Below are 20,370 nucleotides of genomic sequence, written 5' to 3' on the forward strand. Positions count from 1 at the left end.
AGTAGTGGTTCACTTCCTATAACACATCAACCTATTACACCTAGGAATGGCTGGGGTTAAGAGAGCACAGGAAGATAGTTATCAGGAAATACAACTAATTGGGAGTGTTTCAGGTACAGTGGTCCCATAATACTTCAACCATGTAATAAAACAAAGAAGAAAGACTTTGTGGAGGCTTGGGACTATGAACATCTTTGAATCAGAGGGTTACAGTACTACTATCAAGGAAACCTGGTTTATTCTTGGGATGTGGGGTTGCTGAACCTCAATAGGCTATTCCACATGACAGCACCCCATCAGAGAGGAGAGTAAATATTAGCTTAAAGAGTTGACCTTGCTTGGATTTCTTCCACCAGGTTCTTTATCCAGAGCCTTGTGATTACAATGGCCGTACAGTACTGTATTACTGCAATGGTGGAGCCAAACATATAAACAAGGATAACTGGGAAAGCAAAGCAGAGCTACCGAGAGAGAGAGAGAGAGAGAGAGAGAGAGAGAGAGAGAGAGAGAGAGAGAGAGAGAGAGAGCGAGCGAGAGACTGAACGAGAGAGAGAGAGAGCGAGAGAGAGAGAGAGAGAGATAGAGAGACAGAGAGAGAGAGAGAGAGAGAGAGAGAGAGAGAGGCAGACAGACAGACAGACAGACAGACTGGGTCAGTGTGTTGCTGCAGGCTCCCTACACTTACGTGGAACATGTGTGTCTGTGTGTCCCTACACTATATATACAAATGTATGTGGACACCCCTTCAAATGAGTTGATTCGGCTATTTTAAGCCACACCCATTGCTGACAGGTGATTAAAAGAGCACACAGGCATGCAATCTTCATAGACAAATATTAACAGTAGAATGGCCTCACTGAAGAGCTCAGTGACTTTCAACGTGGAACCGTCATACGATGCCACCTTTCCAGCATTGTTAGTTTGTCACATTTCTGCCCTGCTAGAGCTGCTCTGGTCAACTGTAAGGGCTGTTATTGTGAAGTGGAAATGTCTAGGAGAACAACAGCTCAGCCACGAAGTGGAAGGCCACACAAGCTCATAGAACGGGACCGCTGAGTGTTTAGCACATAAAGCGTAAAAATAGTCTGTCCTGGTCGCAACAGTCACTACCGAGTTCCAAACTGTCTCTGGATGCAACGTCAGCACAATAACTGTTCGTCGGGAGCTTCATGAAATGGGTTTCCATGGCCAAGCAGCCGCACACAAGCCTAAGATCATCATCACGTCGGCTGGAGTGGTGTAAATCTCGCTGCCTTTGCGTTCTCTGGAATGATGAATCATCCTTTACCATCTGGCAATCCGATGGACGAATCTGGGTTTGGCAGATGCCAGGAGAACGCTACCTGCCCGAAGGCATATAGCCAACTGTAAAGTTTGGTGAAGGAGGAGGAATAATGGCCTGGGCTGTTTTTCATGTGTAGGACTAGGCCGCTCAGTTCCAGTGAAAGGAAAGCATAATGCTACAGCATACAATGACATTCTAGACAGTTCTGTGCTTCCAACTTTGTGGCAACAGTTTGGGGAAGGCCCTTTCCTGTTTCAGCATGGCAATGCCCCGTGCACAAAGCAAGGTCCATACAGAATTGGTTTGTCAAGAACGGTGTGGATGAACTTGACAGGTCTGTACAGAGCCCTGACCTCAACCGCATCGAACACCTTTGGGATGAATTGCAATGCTGACTGCGAGCCAGGCCTAATCACCCAACATCAGTGCCCGACCTCACTAATGCTCTTGGGGCTTAGTGGAAGCATGTCCCAGCAGCAATGTTCCAACATCTAGTGGAAAGCCTTCCCAGAAGAGTGGAGGCTGTTATAGCTGCAAAGGGGGGACCAACTCCATATTAATGCCTTCCCAGAAGAGTTGTGGCTGTTATAGCAGCAAAGTGGGGACCAACTCCATATTAATGCCTTCCCAGAAGAGTGGAGGCTGTTATAGCTGCAAAGTGGGGACCAACTCCATATTAATGCCTTCCCAGAAGAGTTGTGGCTGTTATAGCAGCAAAGAGGGGACCAACTCCATATTAATGCCCATGATTTTGGAATGAGATGTTCAAATAGCAGGTGTCCACATACTTTTGGTCATTTGGTGTAGCTTCGCAGAAGAGAGGGCAAAACAAACAAAGAGTTGTGGGTGTGGACCCACAATGTGTGTGTGTGGACTGTGGGGACTATGTGGGGACTGTGGGGACTGTGTGGACTATGGGGACTGTGTGGGGACAATGTGGGGACCATGGGACTGTGGGGACTATGTTGGGACTATGTTGGGACCAGATATCCCTCTAGTGGTGTGGGGGCTGTGCTTTGGCAAAGTGGGTGGGGTTATATCCTTCCTCTTTGGCCCTGTCCGAGGGTGTCCTCGGATGGGGCCACAGTGTCTCCTGACCCCTCCTGTCTCAGCCTCCAGTATTTATGCTGCAGTAGTTTATGTGTCGGGGGGCTGGGGTCAGTTTGTTATATCTGGAGTACTTCTCCTGTCCTATTCGGTGTCCTGTGTGAATCTAAGTGTGCGTTCTCTAATTCTCTTCTTCTCTCTTTCTTTCTCTCTCTCGGAGGACCTGAGCCCTAGAACCATGCCCCAGGACTACCTGACATGATGACTCCTTGCTGTCCCCAGTCCACCTGGCCGTGCTGCTGCTCCAGTTTCAACTGACCTGAGCCCTAGGACCATGCCCCAGGACTACCTGACATGATGACTCCTTGCTGTCCCCAGTCCACCTGACCGTGCTGCTGCTCCAGTTTCAACTGTTCTGCCTTATTATTATTCGACCATGCTGGTCATTTATGAACATTTGAACATCTTGGCCATGTTCTGTTATAATCTCCACCCGGCACAGCCAGAAGAGGACTGGCCACCCCACATAGCCTGGTTCCTCTCTAGGTTTCTTCCTAGGTTTTGGCCTTTCTAGGGAGTTTTTCCTAGCCACCGTGCTTCTACACCTGCATTGCAGTGGGTTAACAGTGGGTTAACCGTTTGGGGTTTTAGGCTGGGTTTCTGTACAGCACTTTGAGATATCAGCTGATGTACGAAGGGCTATATAAATACATTTGATTTGATTTGACCATGGGACTGTGGGGACTATTTTAATTTTTTTACCTTTATTTAACCAGGCACGTCAGTTAAGAAGAAATTCTTATCTTCAATGACGGCCTAGGAACAGTGGGTTAACTGGTCTAGGAACAGTGGGCTAACTGGTCTAGGAACAGTGGGTTAACTGCCTGTTCGGGGGCAGAACGACAGATTTGTACCTTGTCAGCTGGGGGGTTTGAACTTGCAACCTTCCAGTGGCTAGTCCAATGCTCTAACCACTAGGCTACCCTGCCGCCCCATGGGACTGTGGGGACTATGTGGGGACCATGGGACTGTGGGGACAATGGGACTGTGGGGACTATGTGGGGACTATGGGACTGTGGGGACAATGTGGGGACCATGGGACTGTGGGGACTGTGGGGACTGTGGAGACTATGGGAGTGTGGGGACTATGTGGGGACCATGGGACTATGGGACTGTGGGGACTATGTGGGGACAATGAGGGGACTATGTTGGGGACTGTGTGGGGACTATGTGGGGACTATGTGGGGACTGTGGGACTGTGGGGACCATGGGACTGTGGGGACTGTGGGGACTGTGGGGACCACGGGTCTGTGAGACTGTGGGGACTGTGGGGACCATGGGAATGTGGGGACTGTGGGGACTGTGGGGACCATGGGACTGTGGGGACTGTGGGGACAATGGGACTGTGGGGACTATGTGGGGACTATGGGACTGTGGGGACAATGTGGGCACCATGGGACTGTGGGGACTATGGGACTGTGGGGACTATGTGGGGACCATGGGACTGTGAGGACTGTTCGGAATATGGGACTGTAGGGACTATATGTGGACAATGGGGGGACTATGTTGGGGACTGTGGGGACTATGTGGGGACTGTGGGGACTGTGGGACTGTGGGGACCATGGGACTGTGGGGACTGTGGGGACCATGGGAATGTGGGGACTGTGGGGACTGTTGGGACTGTGTGGACCATGGAACTGCGGGGACTGTGGAGACTTTGGGGACTATGTGGGGACTATGTGTGGACTGTGGGGACTTTGGACAGTATGTGTGTGTGGACTCTGGGGATTGTGGGGATATTTGTGGGTGGACTGTGTGGACTGGTGGAATGTGGGGCCTTTGGGGACTGTGTGGACTATGTGTGTGTGGACTTTGGGGACTGTGTGGACTGTAGAGACTATGTGTGTGTGGATGTTGGGGACTGTGGGGACTGTAGAGACTATGTGTGTGTGGATGTTGGGGACTGTGGGTACGGTGATATTGTATTGTAGGTTAATTGTCACACTTTACTCTGTGGACCTGGTCTAGATTGTAGAGGTCGATGGTCGTGCCCCAGCGGAAATCGAATTAGTATAATACAAAAATCCACACACAATGACACGTTGTAATAACACACACAATGACATGTTATAATAACACACACAATGACATAATAACACACACAATGACACGTTCTAGTAACACCCACAGATTTTTATGTTTTTTAAATCAAGTCAGAAATTTCTATATGAAAATTACAAACTTCAGAAGTCATTTTAAACCTCAAATACTCTATGCTGCCCATGTTGTTTTTACCTTGGCCTCTTCGTTCACATCCCAGGTGAAGGAGACAGCGTTGTAGGCTATCTCCTCAATGTTACCGATGGTGTTGAAGCTCTCCTTATAGTCCGCTGGAGGGTAGGAGGGATGTAGAGAAGGAAGGAGGGAAGGAGAGAAGGAGGGAAGGAGAGAAGGAGGGAAGGAGGGATGGAGGGAAGGAGGGAAGGAGGGAAGGAGGGATGGAGGGTAGGAGGGATGTAGAGAAGGAAGGAGGGAAGGAGGGAAGGAGGGAAGGAGGGAAGGAGGGATGGAGGGAAGGAGGGATGGAGGGAAGGAGGGATGGAGAGAAGGAGGGATGGAGGGAAGGAGGGATGGAGGGAAGGAGAGATGAGAGGAGGGAAGAAAGGAAGGACACAGGGACTTAGAGAAGGAGGGATGGAGGGAAGGAGGGAAGGAGAGAAGGAGGGAAGGGGGGAAGGGGGATGAAGGGAAGGAAGGATGAGAGGAGAGAAAGAGCAAAGGAGAGGAGGGAACAGAATGGAAGGTCAGATGGGATTAATTCTCACAACACATGCTCAACCTTCCACCCAGCTGAAGTTTTGAGAGTCAATGAGAAGAAATGCAGGATGAACATATAAATGGTGGAGGAAAAATATTATTCCACTCTATCATCAAACATATCTACAGTTGAAGTCGGAAGTTTACATACACCTTAGCGATATACATTTAAACTCAGTTTTTCACAATTCCTGACATTTAATCTTAGCAGAAATTCCCTGTTTTATTTTGTGAAGAATATGAAATGTCAGAATAACAGCAGAGATAAATATTTTCTTCAGCTTTTGTGTCTTTCATCACATTCCCAGTGGGTCAGAAGTTTACATAGACTCAATTAGAATTTGGTAGCATTGCCTTTAAATTGTTTAACTTGTGTCAAACATTTTGGGTAGCCTTCCACAAGCATCCCACAATAAGTTTGGCGAATTTTGGCCCATTCCTCTTGACAGAGCTGGTGTAACTGAGTCAGGTGTGTAGGCCTCCTTGCTCGCACACGCTTTTTCAGTTCTGCCCCCACATTTTCTGTAGGATTGAGGTCAGGGCATTGTGATGGCCACTCCATTACCTTGACTTTGTTGTCCTTAAGCAATTTTGCCACAACTTTGGAAGTATGTTTGGGGTCATTGTCCATTTGGAAGACCCATTTGCGACCAAACTTTAACTTCCTGACTGATGTCTTGAGATGCTGCTTCAATATATCCACCACTCCTGCAGCAAAGCCTCCCCCTTATTCCTCCAAACGTAACGACGGCCATTATGGTCAAACAGTTCTATTTTTGTTACATTTCTCCAAAAAGTACAATCTTTGTCCCCATGTGCAGTTGCAAACCGTAGTTTGCCTTTTTTATGGCGGTTTTGGAGCAGTGGCTTCTTCCTTGATAAGCAACCTTTCAGGTTATGTCGATATAGGACTTGTTTTACTGTGGATATAGATACTTTGTACCCGTTTCCTCCGGCATCTTCACAGGGTTCCTTGCTGTTGTTCTTGGATTGATCTGCGATTTTACCATATTACCAAAGTACGTTCATCTCTAGGAGACAGAACACGTCTCCTTCCTGAGCTGTATGACGGCTGCGTGGTCCCATGGTGTTTATACTTGCATACTATTGTTTGTACAGATGAACGTGGTACCTTCATGCGTTTGGAAATTGCTCCCAAGGATGAACCAGACTTGTGGAGGTCTACAATTTTTTTCATGAGGTCTTGGCTGATTTCTTTTGATTTTCTCAAGCAAAGAGGAACTGACTTTGAAGGTAGGCCTTGAAATACATCCACAGGTACACCTCCAATTGACTCAAATTATGTCAATTAGCCTATCAGAAACTTCTAAGCCATGACATAATTTTCTGGAATTTTCCAAGCTGTGTATGTAAACGTCTGACCCACTGAAATTGTGATACAGTGAATTATAAATGAAATAATCTCTCTGTAAACAATTGTTGGAAAAATGACTTGTGTCATGCACAAAGTAGATCTCCTAACTGACTTGCCAAAACTATAGTTTGTCAACAAGAAATTTGTGGAGTGGTTGAAAAATGAGTTTTAATGACTCCAACCTAAGTGTGTGTAAACTTCCGACTTCAACAGTAGGTCTTGTTAGTTCAAATTTGACAAGTGGTTTTCTTTTATTAAAACAACAAGTGGCTATCGCAGAAAACCCCACACCAACTCTATCTGAAACCACTATAAACATATGCACAGGCCAATATGATAAAGTTGTTATCAGCTAAAACAGGAAGCCATTGTTCAGGCTGATTAGGAACTCTGTGGTATCAAACAGCAAGTTCTTGATATCTCCTATCTGGCAATGTAAACAAACTCCCTGCCTTCAAAACAAAGCACTGGTAAATACAGGAGGCTATTCTTATTTCATCTACCACTATTACCCCAGGACATGTCAGTTCATCTACCACTATTACCCCAGGACATGTCAGTTCATCTACCACTATTACCCCAGGACATGTCAGTTCATCTACCACTATTACCCCAGGACATGTCAGTTCATCTACCACTATTACCCCAGGACATGTCAGTTCATCTACCACTATTACCCCGGGACATGTCAGTTCATCTACCACTATTACCCCAGGACATGTCAGTTCATCTACCACTATTACCCCAGGACATGTCAGTTCATCTACCACTATTACCCCAGGACATGTCAGTTCATCTACCACTATTACCCCAGGACATGTCAGTTCATCTACCACTATTACCCCAGGACATGTCAGTTCATCTACCACTATTACCCCAGGACATGTCAGTTCATCTACCACTATTACCCCAGGACATGTCAGTTCATCTACCACTATTACCCCAGGACATGTCAGTTCATCTACCACTATTACCCCAGGACTTGTCAGTTTATCTACCACTATTACCCCAGGACATGTCAGTTCATCTACCACTATTACCCCAGGACATGTCAGTTCATCTACCACTATTACCCCAGGACATGTCAGTTCATCTACCACTATTACCCCAGGACATGTCAGTTCATCTACCACTATTACCGCAGGACATGTCAGTTCAACTACCACTATTACCCCAGGACATGTCAGTTCATCTACCACTATTACCCCAGGACATGTCAGTTCAACTACCACTATTAACCCAGGACATGTCAGTTCAACTACCACTCTAAACCCCTCTACCCTCAAAACCTCTCCACCCCTAAACCCCCTCTATCCCCTCTACACCCAACCCTCCCCAAACCCATCTACCCCCAAACCTCTCTAACCCCAAATTTCCTCTACCCCCCAAAACTCCTCTACACCCCAAAATCTCAGTACCCCTAAACCTCTCTACCTTAAAACCCCTATACCCCCAAAACCTCTCTACCTCCAAAAATTCCTCTTCCCGCCCAAAACCCGTCTCCTCCCAAAACTCTACCTACCCCAAAATCCCTTCTATCCACTCTACCCCAAAACCCTTCTACCCCCAAAACCCCATCTAACTAATGTTCCCTCTAAACTGCGCACTTGTGCGGGCGCGCAGTTACCCTGAGACTGCCGTGCAGCTCCACCGGGACTGCCAAGCAGAATAAATATCAGAGATGTTGTTGTAGGCAGAACACATCTGAGTAGGATTCTATTGCATTGATATGCACCACTCAGCCCACACATACCAGTGCGGCATTACCAATCAGAGCTGCAGTAGGCCTATGTGCAAGTGTTGTATTTTGAGGCAGTCTTGAATAAGCTAAGTAGCCAATATGTAGAGGGTAGCATAATTTGTCTGATTCTCTGTAATAATGGTATATGAATAATGATGCATTTTATTTTTTAAAGTGTTTTCTTGCATCAAACAACACAACAACATTTTCCATCACCTCCTTGTCTGAGTGGATAAAGGTTCATGCCAAGCCCTTCATGTTTTTTTCAAAAGTCTCATGGAATGAGGCCTACATTGAAGACCATAATTTTCACAAAGTTCAAGTTTGCGCTCACCAGATCTGAAATCTGCTCAGTGACGAAAGAAAATAGAGGGAACATTGCATTTAACCCCTCTACATTACCTAACCTCTCTACCCCCAAAACCCCCTCTACCCCTCTATATAACCTAACTTCTCTATCCCACCATCTACCCCCAAAACTGCCTCTATATTACCTAACCTCTCTATCCCTTTATCTACCCCAAAAATCCCTTTACCCTTCCACCTCCAAATAATCCTCTACCGCCGGCAAACCAAGCCTCTTAACCGCTTCAAACCATATGACAAATACTTTTTCATATTTATTAGAGTATTTGAGGAGTAATTTATTTATTGCACTTTTGGGACTATTCAATTGGTTCCACTGTACCAAGCAAATTGCATTAAGTGCATCTCAAGTATTTTAACATATGTGACAGCTGTACATGTTTTACTCGGGTCTTTAAACCAGGCCTCCCGGCTGGCTCAGTGAGATGGAGATCAATCAATCAATCAAATGTATTTATAAAGCCCTTCTTACATCAGCTGATATCTCAAAGTGCTATACAGAAACCCAGCCTAAAACCCCAAACAGCAAGCAATGCAGGTGTAGAAGCACGGTGGCTAGGAAAAACTCTCTAGAAAGGCCAAAACCTAGGAAGAAACCTAGAGAGGAACCAGGCTATGAGGGGTGGCCAGTCCTCTTCTGGCTGTGCCGGGTGGAGATTATAACAGAACATGGCCAATATGTTCAAATGTTCATAAATTACCTGCATGGTCAAATAATAATAATCACAGTGGTTGTAGAGGGTGCAACAGGTCAGCACTTCAGGAGTAAATGTCAGTTGGCTTTTCTTAGCCGATCATTCAGATTCTGATACGCATGAAGCCCTTTTCCCCACTAGGAGATAAACGGAATAATAAGTCAAAGCCTGGCCATGTCACTCCACTCCCCACTCCATTCCAGGTTTTCACAGGTGCACAGCCAGTCAGTCAGCCAGGCAGTCAGGCAGGTTGCATCCTGGTCCTCGTCCGTTAGTTCTCCGTTAAATAGATCCATTCAAATCCCAGGTCCCATGACACACACAGCCTCAGGCCTCCAAGCCTCCAGGCAGAGCCAGGGAACAATCCTGAACCAACTGCTATTCAAATCCCAGCCTAGCCTGGTGGTGTCATGTTACAACTCCCTGCTCCCTGCTGCTGCCACTATCCAGACCAGACCTGGCCTGTACTACAGTTTACTATTTGTCATTTGACCAGGGGGTCACCTCTCTCCTCTTCTGCTACTAATCCTTCAGGGTCAGGTTAGCCTAAACCCCCACCCCACACAGACACAATGACATGTGGGTAAATTAAGCTACAGTATAGAGTTAGGAAGCAAGCCTGATGAACCAAACAATTGATCTTTATGACGATACCAACAGATTTCATTACTTTGCTACAGACAAATTGAATATGATTTTTTTCAGGACAACTTTTCATCAATTACAACTCCCTGGAATCTAGTGGATGTGACTTGTTCTATTTCATTCCCACCAATTGAGATTCTTTCTCTTTTTTATTAAATGCATTTATATCTTGGCCCTGGTAGATGCACAGCCGTTTGCAAAAACACATTGTTCTCTAATATAAACATAACTATTTAACCAATTATATGCATAATCATGAAAAACATAATAATGTAATTTACTAAGTAATATTTCATGATCAACCGTGTCAAACGCTTTGGATAAATCTAAATAGATGCCTAGAGTGCATTCATTGATGTTCACGGCTTTAAAGATTTTTATCCACAAGTTGCAAAAGAGGAGGAGTAATTTTTACCAAAACCATAATACAGTGTTGCTTAAAAATGTTTAACATTCTCTTATGCAACTATTTTTCTAGGATTTTAGAAAAACATAGTACAGATATTGGGCGATAATTTGTGAAAGATCTTGGATCCCCAGATTTATAGTGGTGGATAACTCATTTTCAAATCTTTAGGAACAATACCAGTTTGCATACATTTGGTGAATAGAGGCTCAGTGATCGAGGAAGACACTGATTTCAACAAAGAGGAAACCAATCTCATCATGACCTGCTGCTGACATCTTTAAGCTACCAATTACCTCCTTCACATCAGGAGGACCCAACTGAAGCGGAGAAGGAAAATGTCCCGTAATATAATCCAAGGCATTTCCATCAACTTCCTCTATGTTCTTTGACAAATGTACCACATTCACAACAAAGGTATTACATTGACATGAAATGATATCAGGATCACTATAGGTCTGATTTCCAACAATACATTGAGGTGAAATAGTTGTAGTTTCTCTTATTAATTAAACAGCTTTTCCAAGTTGACTTTATTCATTCAACAAGTGGTTTCAGACTAAATAACCGCTCACTTCCTCATTGAGTAATACACTGTCTGGATGATATGCATATATCTGTCATATCTGAGGCCTAGAGTGAAAAGCAAATTATATGCTGCCTTGACAGACACGACAGGACTGGGGCAAATGGGAAAAGTGCATTGTGATATTCTGTTGATATTATGATAAAACAACAACAGACAACCAACTGCTAAATCATGTCACTAAATCATGTCAATTGTTTAGACATGTAACAAACACATCCCACATATTAATTTACTAGACTTAATATCAGTCTCTGAGCATAACATCACCCTTTCAGCACCTCAGGCCTCAGTCAGAGAGGTACAACACAGAAAGGTACACTGGCTGGCTGAGGCATTCCTCTCTCTGTCCAAACAAGCCATGCATTTCTCCCATCTGCCCTGATTCTCCCACCTTACATACCACCACTGCTGCTTCTCAGCCTCTCTCTGCAGGTCGCAGCTTGCCATGTGGAACAGATCCTTCATGCCTCTCAGTCAGACTCACTCAACATGACTGGAGAGAAATGGTTCACATTCAAATACACCGACTGATAATTGCGAAATGTTTGTCAGTAAAAACTGTGACTAACTAAAATACATTTAAAAAAAAATAAACATCCACTTGTCATTTTAGAATGTGCAAAATTAAGCAATAGAACCACGAATGAGAGGCATGCTTCTCCTTTCACTACAATCCCCCAGGAAATGTTAATTATCTACGTAACTATGCGGGACTAACAACACCCAGTCATTAACTGAATTAATGCCCCTCAACAGCACAACGGAGAGGAGGGATATGAAAGGGAGAAGAGAGGAGGTGAGGAGGAGGGATATGAAAGTGAGAAGAGAGGAGGTGAGGAGGAGGGATATGAAAGGGAGAAGAGAGGAGGTGAGGAGGAGGGGTATGAAGGAGATCTCTCTCTGTGGAACAGTGACTGGTGGTAGGCCCAGGCAGGGGGATGTGACTGGTGGGAGGCTCAGGCAGGGGGATGTGACTGGTGGTAGGCCCAGGCAGGGGTATGTGACTGGTGCTAGGCCCAGACAGGGGTATGTGACTGGTGGTAGGCCCAGGCAGGGGGATGTGACTGGTGGTAGGCCCAGGCAGGGGGATGTGGAACAGTGACGGGTGGTAGGCCCAAGCAGGGGGATGTGGAACAGTGACTGGTGGCAGGCCCAGGCAAGGGGATGTGACTTGTGGTAGGCCCAGGCAGGGGTATGTGGAACAGTGACTGGTTGTAGGGCCAGGCAGGGGGATGTGACTGGTTGTAGGCCCAGGCAGGGGAATATAACTGGTGGTAGGCCTAGGCAGGGGGATTTGACTGGTGGTAGGCCCAGGCAGGAGGATGTGGGACAGTGACTGGTGGTAGGCCCAGGCAGGGGGATGTGACTGGTTGTAGGCCCAGGTAGGGGGATGTGACTGGTGGTAGACCCAGGCAGGGGGATGTGACTGGTGGTAGGCCCATGCAGGGGGAAGTGACTGGTGGTAGTCCCAGGCAGGGGGATGTGACTGGTGGTAGGCCCAGGCAGGGGGATGTGACTGCTGGTAGGCCCATGCAGGGGGATGTGGAACAGTGACTGGTGGCAGGCCCAGGCAGGGGGATGTGACTTGTGGTAGGCCCAGGCAGGGGTATGTGGAACAGTGACTGGTGGTAGGCCCAGGCAGGGGGATGTGGAACAGTGACTGGTTGTAGGCCCAGGCAGGGGGATGTGACTGGTTGTAGGCCCAGGCAGGGGGATGTGGAACAGTGACTGGTGGTAGGCCCAGGCAGGGGGATGTGGAACAGTGACTGGTGGCAGTCCCAGGCAGGGGGATGTGACTGGTTGTAGGCCCAGGCAGGGGGATGTGGAACAGTGACTGGTGGTAGGCCCAGGCAGGGGGATGTGGAACAGTGACTGGTGGCAGTCCCAGGCAGGGGGATGTGACTTGTGGTAGGCCCAGGCATGGGTATGTGACTGGTTGTAGGCCCAGGAAGGGGGATGTGACTGGTGGTAGTCCCAGGCAGGGGGATGTGACTGGTGGTAGGCCAAGGCAGGGGGATTTGACTGGTGGTAGGCCCAGGCAGGAGGATGTGGGACAGTGACTGGTGGTAGGCCCAGGCAGGGGGATGTGACTGGTTGTAGGCCCAGGTAGGGGGATGTGACTGGTGGTAGACCCAGGCAGGGGGATGTGGAACAGTGACTGGTGGTATGCCCAGGCAGGGGGATGTGACTGGTGGTAGGCCCAGGCAGGGGGATGTGGAACAGTGACTGGTGGTTGGCCCAGGCAGGGGGATGTGGAACAGTGACGGGTGGTAGGCCTGCCCAATACTAGTCAATAAATTGACACAAATTGACACCATACTAACAGTATTTAGACAGGTTTACGTACAGGCATATAGCTTTAATTTGTAGTATCTTTCCAAATGTCGTGGTCTGAGTGACTTTCAACAAACTCTAATTCTATACTCTTACCAAGTTACCAAAGTCTTATAAAAAGTGTGCTGGTGGGAGTGCCAGTATGGTTAATTAGTTAGTTAGTTACAGGTCTTACCTATGACTAGTACTCTCTGTTTAGCAGTGTGTTGGCGGGTATGCCAGTGTGGTTAATTAGTTAGTTAGTTACAGGTCTTACCTATGTCTTGTACTCTCTGTTTAGCAGTGTGTTGGCAGGAGTGCCAGTATGGTTAGTTAGTTAGTTACAGGTCTTACCTATGTCTAGTACTCTCTGTTTAGCAGTGTGTTGGCGGGAGTGCCAGTACTTCCAGTACTTCAGCTGTTCGTCTCTGTTCTTGTCTTCACTGAACACCACCATGATGACACTCTGTGTCAGAGGAATAGGAGACAGTACGATGATTAGCAACATTACTGTAGATCAGGGATGGGCAAACGTTTGGGTTTGAGGGCCACATCGGGATTAGGAAATTCAACTGAGAGTCACTCAGATTGTTTTTTACTATTTCTTTTTTGGGCTAAATCTATTTGCGGTCCAGAAAATATATATAGGTCCCATTATTATTTCTACATACACTGAGAGGATAAAACATTAGGAACACCTTCCGAATATTGAGTTGCACCCACTTTTGCCCTCAGAAAAGCCTAAATTTGTTATTTTGCCAAACTTAATCTTATATTTTAATTGGCCAGTCTGAGATAAGGCTTTTTCTTTGGAACTCTGCCTAGAAGGCCAGCATCCCGAAGTTGCCTCTTCACTGTTGACGTTGAGACTGGTGTTTTGTGGGTACTATTTAATGAAGCTGCCAGTTGAGGACTTGTGAGGCATCTGTTTCTCAAACTAGACACTCTAATGTACTTGTCCTCTTGCTCAGTTGTGCACTGGGGCCTCCCACTCCTCTTTCTATTCTGGTTAGAGCCCGTTTGCGCTGATCTGTGAAGGGAGTAGTACACAGCATTGTACGACATCTTCAGTTTCTTGGCAATTTCTTGCATGAAATAGCCTTCATTTCTCATAACAAGAATAGACTGACGAGTTTCAGAAGACAGTTTGTTGTTTCTGGCCATTTTGAGCCTGTAATCAAACCCACAAATGCTGATGCTCCAGATACTCAACTAGTTTAAAGAAGGCCAGTTTTATTGCTTCTTTAATCAGACAACAGTTTTCAGCTGTGCTAACATAATTGCAAAAGGGTTTTATAATGATCAAATAGCGTTTTAAAACTATAAACTTGGATTAGCTAACACAACATGCCATTGGAACACAGGAGTGATGGTTGCTGATAATGGGCCTCCGTACACCTATGTAGATATTCCATTAAAAATCAGCTGTTTCAAGCAACAATAATCATTTACAACATTTACAATGTCTACACTGTATTTCCGATCAATTTTATGTTATTTTAATGGACAAAAATGTAATTTTCTTTCAAAAACAAGGACACTTCTAAGTGACCCCAAACTTTAGAACGGCAGTGTACATGAATCCAATTATCATTATTTTATACTCAAAAGCTTTTTAGCTCCCAGAGAACTAAAGATGTGATAGTTAGCTCCCAGAATACTAAAAATGTGCTAGTTAGCTCCCAGAGTACTAAAGGTGTGATAGTTAGCTCCCAGAGTACTAAAGATGTGATAGTTAGCTCCCAGAGTACTAAAGGTGTGATAGTTAGCTCCCAGAGTACTAAAGATGTGATAGTTAGCTCCCAGAGTACAAAACAATGTGCTAGTTAGCTCCCAGAGAACTCCTAAAGATGTGCTAGTTATCTCCCAGAGTACTAAAGATGTGCTAGTTAGTTCACAGAGTACTACTAAAGATGTGCTAGTTAACTCCCAGAGTACTAAAGATGTGCTAGTTAGTTCCCAGAGTACTAAAGATGTGCTAGTTAACTCCCAGAGTACTAAAGATGTGATAGTTAACTCCCAGAGTACTCCTAAAAAATATATATATTTTATTAAATTAACCTTTATTTAACCAGGTAGGCAAGTTGAGAACAAGTTCTCATTTACAATTGTGACCTGGCCAAGATAAAGCAAAGCAGTTCAACACATACAACGACACAGAGTTACACATGGAGTAAAACAAACATACAGTCAATAATACAGTATAAACAAGTCTATATACGATGTGAGCAAATGAGGTGAGATAAGGGAGGTAAAGGCAAAAAAAGGCAATGGTGGCAAAGTAAATACAATATAGCAAGTAAAACACCGGAATGGTAGATTTACAGTGGAAGAATGTGCAAAGTAGAAATAAAAATAATGGGGTGCAAAGGAGAAAAATAAATAAATAAATTAAATAAATACAGTAGGGAAAGAGGTAGTTGTTTGGGCTAAATTATAGGTGGGCTATGTACAGGTGCAGTAATCTGTGAGCTGCTCTGACAGTTGGTGCTTAAAGCTAGTGAGGGAGATAAGTGTTTCCAGTTTCAGAGATTTTTGTAGTTCGTTCCAGTCATTGGCAGCAGAGAACTGGAAGGAGAGGCGGCCAAAGAAAGAATTGGTTTTGGGGGTGACTAGAGAGATATACCTGCTGGAGCGTGTGCTACAGGTGGGAGATGCTATGGTGACCAGCGAGCTGAGATAAGGGAGGACTTTACCTAGCAGGGTCTTGTAGATGACATGGAGCCAGTGGGTTTGGCGACGAGTATGAAGTGAGGGCCAGCCAACGAGAGCGTACAGGTCGCAATGGTGGGTAGTATATGGGGCTTTGGTGACAAAAGGGATTGCACTGTGATAGACTGCATCTAATTTGTTGAGTAGGGTATTGGAGGCTATTTTGTAAATTACATCGCCGAAGTCGAGGATTGGTAGGATGGTCAGTTTTACAACGGTATGTTTGGCAGCATGAGTGAAGGATGCTTTGTTGCGAAATAGGAAGCCAATTATAGATTTAACTTTGGATTGGAGATGTTTGATGTGGGTCTGGAAGGAGAGTGTACAGTCTAACCAGACACCTAGGTGCTAGTTAACTCCCAGAGTACTAAAGATGTGATAATTAACTCCCAGAGTACTCCTAAATATGTGCTAGTTAACTCCCAGAGTACTAAAGATGTGATAGTTAACTCCCAGAGTACTAAAGATGTGATAGTTAACTCCCAGAGTACTCCTAAAGATGTGCTAGTTAACTCCCAGAGTACTAAAGATGTGCTAGTTAGTTCCCAGAGTACTAAAGATGTGCTAGTTAGTTCCCAGATTACTAAAGATGTGCTAGTTAGTTCCCCGAGTACTAAAGGTGCGCTAGATAACTCCCAGAGTACTAAAGATGTGCTAGTTAGCCCCCAGATTATTAAAGGTGTACTAGTTAACTCCCAGAGTACTAAAGATGTGCTAGTTAACTCCCGGAGTACTACAACTGTGGTAGTTAGTTCCCAGAGTACTAAAGATGTGCTAGTTAGATCCCATATTATTAAAGATGTACTAGTTAGTTCCCAGAGTACTCCTAAAGATGTGCTTGTTAACTCCCAGAGTACTAAAAATGTGCTAGTTAGTTCCCAGAGTACTAAAGATGTGCTAGTTAGTTCCCAGAGTACTCCTAAATATGTGCTACTTAACTCCCAGAGTACTAAAGATGTGCTAGTTAGTTCCCAGAGTACTAAAGATGTGCTAGTTAATTCACAGAGTACTAAATATGTGATAGTTAACTCCCAGAGTACTAAAGATGTGATAGTTAACTCCCAGCGTACTCCTAAATATGTGCTACTTAACTCCCAGAGTACTAAAGATGTGCTAGTTAGTTCCCAGAGTACTTCTAAATATGTGCTAGTTAACTCCCAGAGTACTAAAGATGTGCTAGTTAGTTCCCAGAGTACTAAAGATGTGCATTCTTCGTTCTCATTCTTCAACTCACCCTGACTTTGCTGATTGGATGTCTCAGGCGTTTGTTAGCTCCCAGCTCGCTGAGCGTCACAGCGTAGAACTGGCCCTTGTTCAGGTACGTCATGGGCCCCTCCCCCTGCTTCACACGCAGTGACCTGGTGGCTTCCAGCTTGTACTGAAACGTATCCCTGTTAGAAGACACAACACATGATTAGTCTGTAGATATGACTGGTGGATATCTCAGCCAACAAAAATGCTGTATATTGTCTAATTGGACAGTATGTTGTGGATGTGTTTGGAGTAGTGACTTACACTACTTGTTGGTCGAAGATAAACTCTTCCTGTGCTATAGACTTGGGTGTGTGGTATTTCTGTTGGGGGGGAAACATTAATGTGTCAGGCAGTCAGTCAGACAAGGAAAGGGGAACCAACTATGGTACATTTAGAGGAAGTTAATCAACACTTTGGTTCATTTACTGACATTTTGGCTTTTCCAGTTCTATAGCATATTGGGGCATCAGCATCAACAATTTGCTAAAGGGAAGTATCCTTCCCAAGTGGGCAAACAGGTTGCAATCACATCATTCTAAGTTGTAATGTGATTGTAATGAGTTTTGGCTGTGGTGTTATAGCTTTATGGTCCAGTACAGCCGTTATCTCAATATCAAATCATTGCTGAGTAACAATTAAGTACCTTACTGTGAATGTTTTAAATAAAAATTGTCAAAAATAGCAAAGAGGAATTTCTCAAGCAAGAATGTATCTAGAACTGTCTGGGAGTGGTCTGAGTGGGGAGGGGAAATAGAAAACTACCTGTTATTGGCAGAGAGGTTTGGAACTCTCTTTCTTATTGGTATATTAATCAATGTACCGCTTGGCGATGTCTCACCAGCCAAGCCAAAACGCCATCCTACCAAAACAGGCTGAAACTTGTGGCAGTCTATTCCAATAGCTCTTACACTAAATGGGCATTATCATCATTTTCACAATGTCACAGTATTATACCAACCTCAGTGTGGAACAGGAATATCAGGTTTTTGACTGCACTGGGCTTTTAACATAACTTAAGAATATACATGTTTAACACATAAGTCCTAACATCCTCTTACCACATCGCTCTCCTCTTCATACGGGCTGTCATCAGGCGTGCTGCGCTGGTCCTCCTTAACGTATCCTCCGTGACTAACTGTTGACACATCGGATACATACGGACTCATCTGTTCATAGACGACCCTTGACTCCTGCTCCTCGCCCTCTACTCGGTAGTGCACCCCCGTCCCAACCCCAGGACCCATGAACACCGGGGCATACATCTCTGCCTTCACCAAGGCAATAGCCCCAGGTCCATCACCCGTCCCCGCCCCGTACTCCTCCCTCTTGTCCAGGTGGTCAGTGTTGAGGGACATGTTGACTCTCTTGTCCAGGTGGTCAGTGTTGAGGGACAGGTTGACCGGGACAGACTTCAGCACCTGGACTCGGTTGTCCACCATCTCTATGTTGTCACCCTGCTGGCCGTTGATGCTGGTCCCCGAGCCTCCCCTGTAACAGCATCAGAGAAGAACAGCATTCAGGTGGAACCTACTAGAACTGGTGGAAACATATTACATGGGTCATTCCACCAAAGAGTGCATTTTGTGTCCATTTGATATTTATTTAATTTTAGAAGGCTGTTAAATGAAATGAAGTGGCCTTAATATAGACCACATGGAGAATTCAATAAATCTGTCATGCGCTGACTTTAGAGAGCATTTGTTTCTCTATGGTATAGTAGGTCAGGGCGTGACTGGGGGGAATTCTAGTTTATATTTTCTATGTGGGGTTCTAGTTCAGTGTTTCTATGTTGGTGATTTGTATGATTCCCAATTAGAGGCAGCCGGTAATCGTTTTCTCTAATTGGGGATCATATTTAAGTAGCATTTTTCTCACTTGTATGTGTGGGATATATTGTTTATGTGTAGTTAGTTACCTGTTAGCACGCCATTGGCGTCACATTTCGTTTATTGTTTTGTTGTGTGGTTCACCTACTTTAAATAAAAAGATGTGGAACCCAGATCACACCCAGTTGGTCCTAGTATGCTTCCAACGATCGTGACAAAATCTGATTTTTACATGACTATAGGCTAAAGTGCCTAAATTCAGCATTTTGACATGTCCCTCTGTCAACCCTGAATCACTTTGAGGAGGATTTCAACCATCCAAATATTTCTTCACGTTTCACCATCATTGTAAAGTCCTCGTTCTATTGTTGCTTTGACAAAGTAATTTCTGAAGATTATTATTTATTTCATGTGATTAGTCATTCATTTTCAGGTCAACCCTTTTATTTAAACTGAAATTTCGTTTTAATATGGTGAAACTATTCCTTTGAAATAAATGTTTCAAAAGAAACATTAAACATCTCTATTTTTTAGCAATCTTTTTAATGTTTTGTGGTGGAAAAGTGAGCGGGCCGAACAAAACACGTCAACCCTGTTATCCTGTTACCCTGTTACCCTGTTATCCTGTTACCCTGTTACCCTGTTACCCTGTTATCCTGTTATCCTGTTATCATGTTACCCTGTTACCCTGTTACCCTGTTATCCTGTTACCCTGTTACCCTGTTATCCTGTTACCCTGTTACCCTGTTATCCTGTTACCCTGTTACCATGTTATCCTGTTACCCTGTTACCCTGTTATCCTGTTATCCTGTTACCCTGTTACCCTGTTATCCTGTTACCCTGTTACCCTGTTACCCTGTTATCCTGTTATCCTGTTACCATGTTATCCTGTTATCCTGTTACCCTGTTATCTTGTTATCATGTTATCCTGTTACCCTGTTACCCTGTTATCCTGTTATCCTGTTATCCTGTTACCCTGTTACCCTGTTACCCTGTTATCCTGTTATCCTGTTACCATGTTATCCTGTTATCCTGTTACCCTGTTATCTTGTTATCATGTTATCCATGGATAGACAGGCTAGAGATGTTTCAACAGTAAAAAAGGGGAATCATGGCTGTTTTAAGATGAAATCGTCAACTATTTTATTTTATTTTGCACTAAGTAGGCACTTACTATAGTCCTTTTTGAACTTGTGCTATTTATGACAGAATGTTAAAAGTTGGTGAAACCAACATTTTATTTCACCAAGTTACACTTCTCAAAAGGCACCGAATTGGTGGAACGACCCACATATCCAA

At 44.8% G+C, this 20,370-nt stretch overlaps 1 protein-coding gene across 1 annotated transcript in view; it reads right to left on the bottom strand.

Moving 5' to 3' along the window:
- grhl2b (grainyhead-like transcription factor 2b) overlaps positions 1–20,370 on the bottom strand; it is a 96,066-nt gene that overhangs the window by 48,415 nt on the left and 27,281 nt on the right. Inside the window, exons 4-8 of the mRNA XM_036971234.1 lie at positions 18,304–18,733; positions 17,507–17,565; positions 17,226–17,382; positions 13,634–13,745; positions 4,628–4,722 (exon numbers count right to left, since the gene is read on the bottom strand). Of these exons, the coding sequence (XP_036827129.1) occupies positions 4,628–4,722; positions 13,634–13,745; positions 17,226–17,382; positions 17,507–17,565; positions 18,304–18,733 (853 nt within the window). The remainder of the gene's footprint in view (positions 1–4,627; positions 4,723–13,633; positions 13,746–17,225; positions 17,383–17,506; positions 17,566–18,303; positions 18,734–20,370) is intronic.

This window comes from Oncorhynchus mykiss, chromosome 32 (assembly GCF_013265735.2).
Source record: "Oncorhynchus mykiss isolate Arlee chromosome 32, USDA_OmykA_1.1, whole genome shotgun sequence".
NCBI classification, from domain to species: Eukaryota; Metazoa; Chordata; class Actinopteri; order Salmoniformes; family Salmonidae; genus Oncorhynchus; species Oncorhynchus mykiss.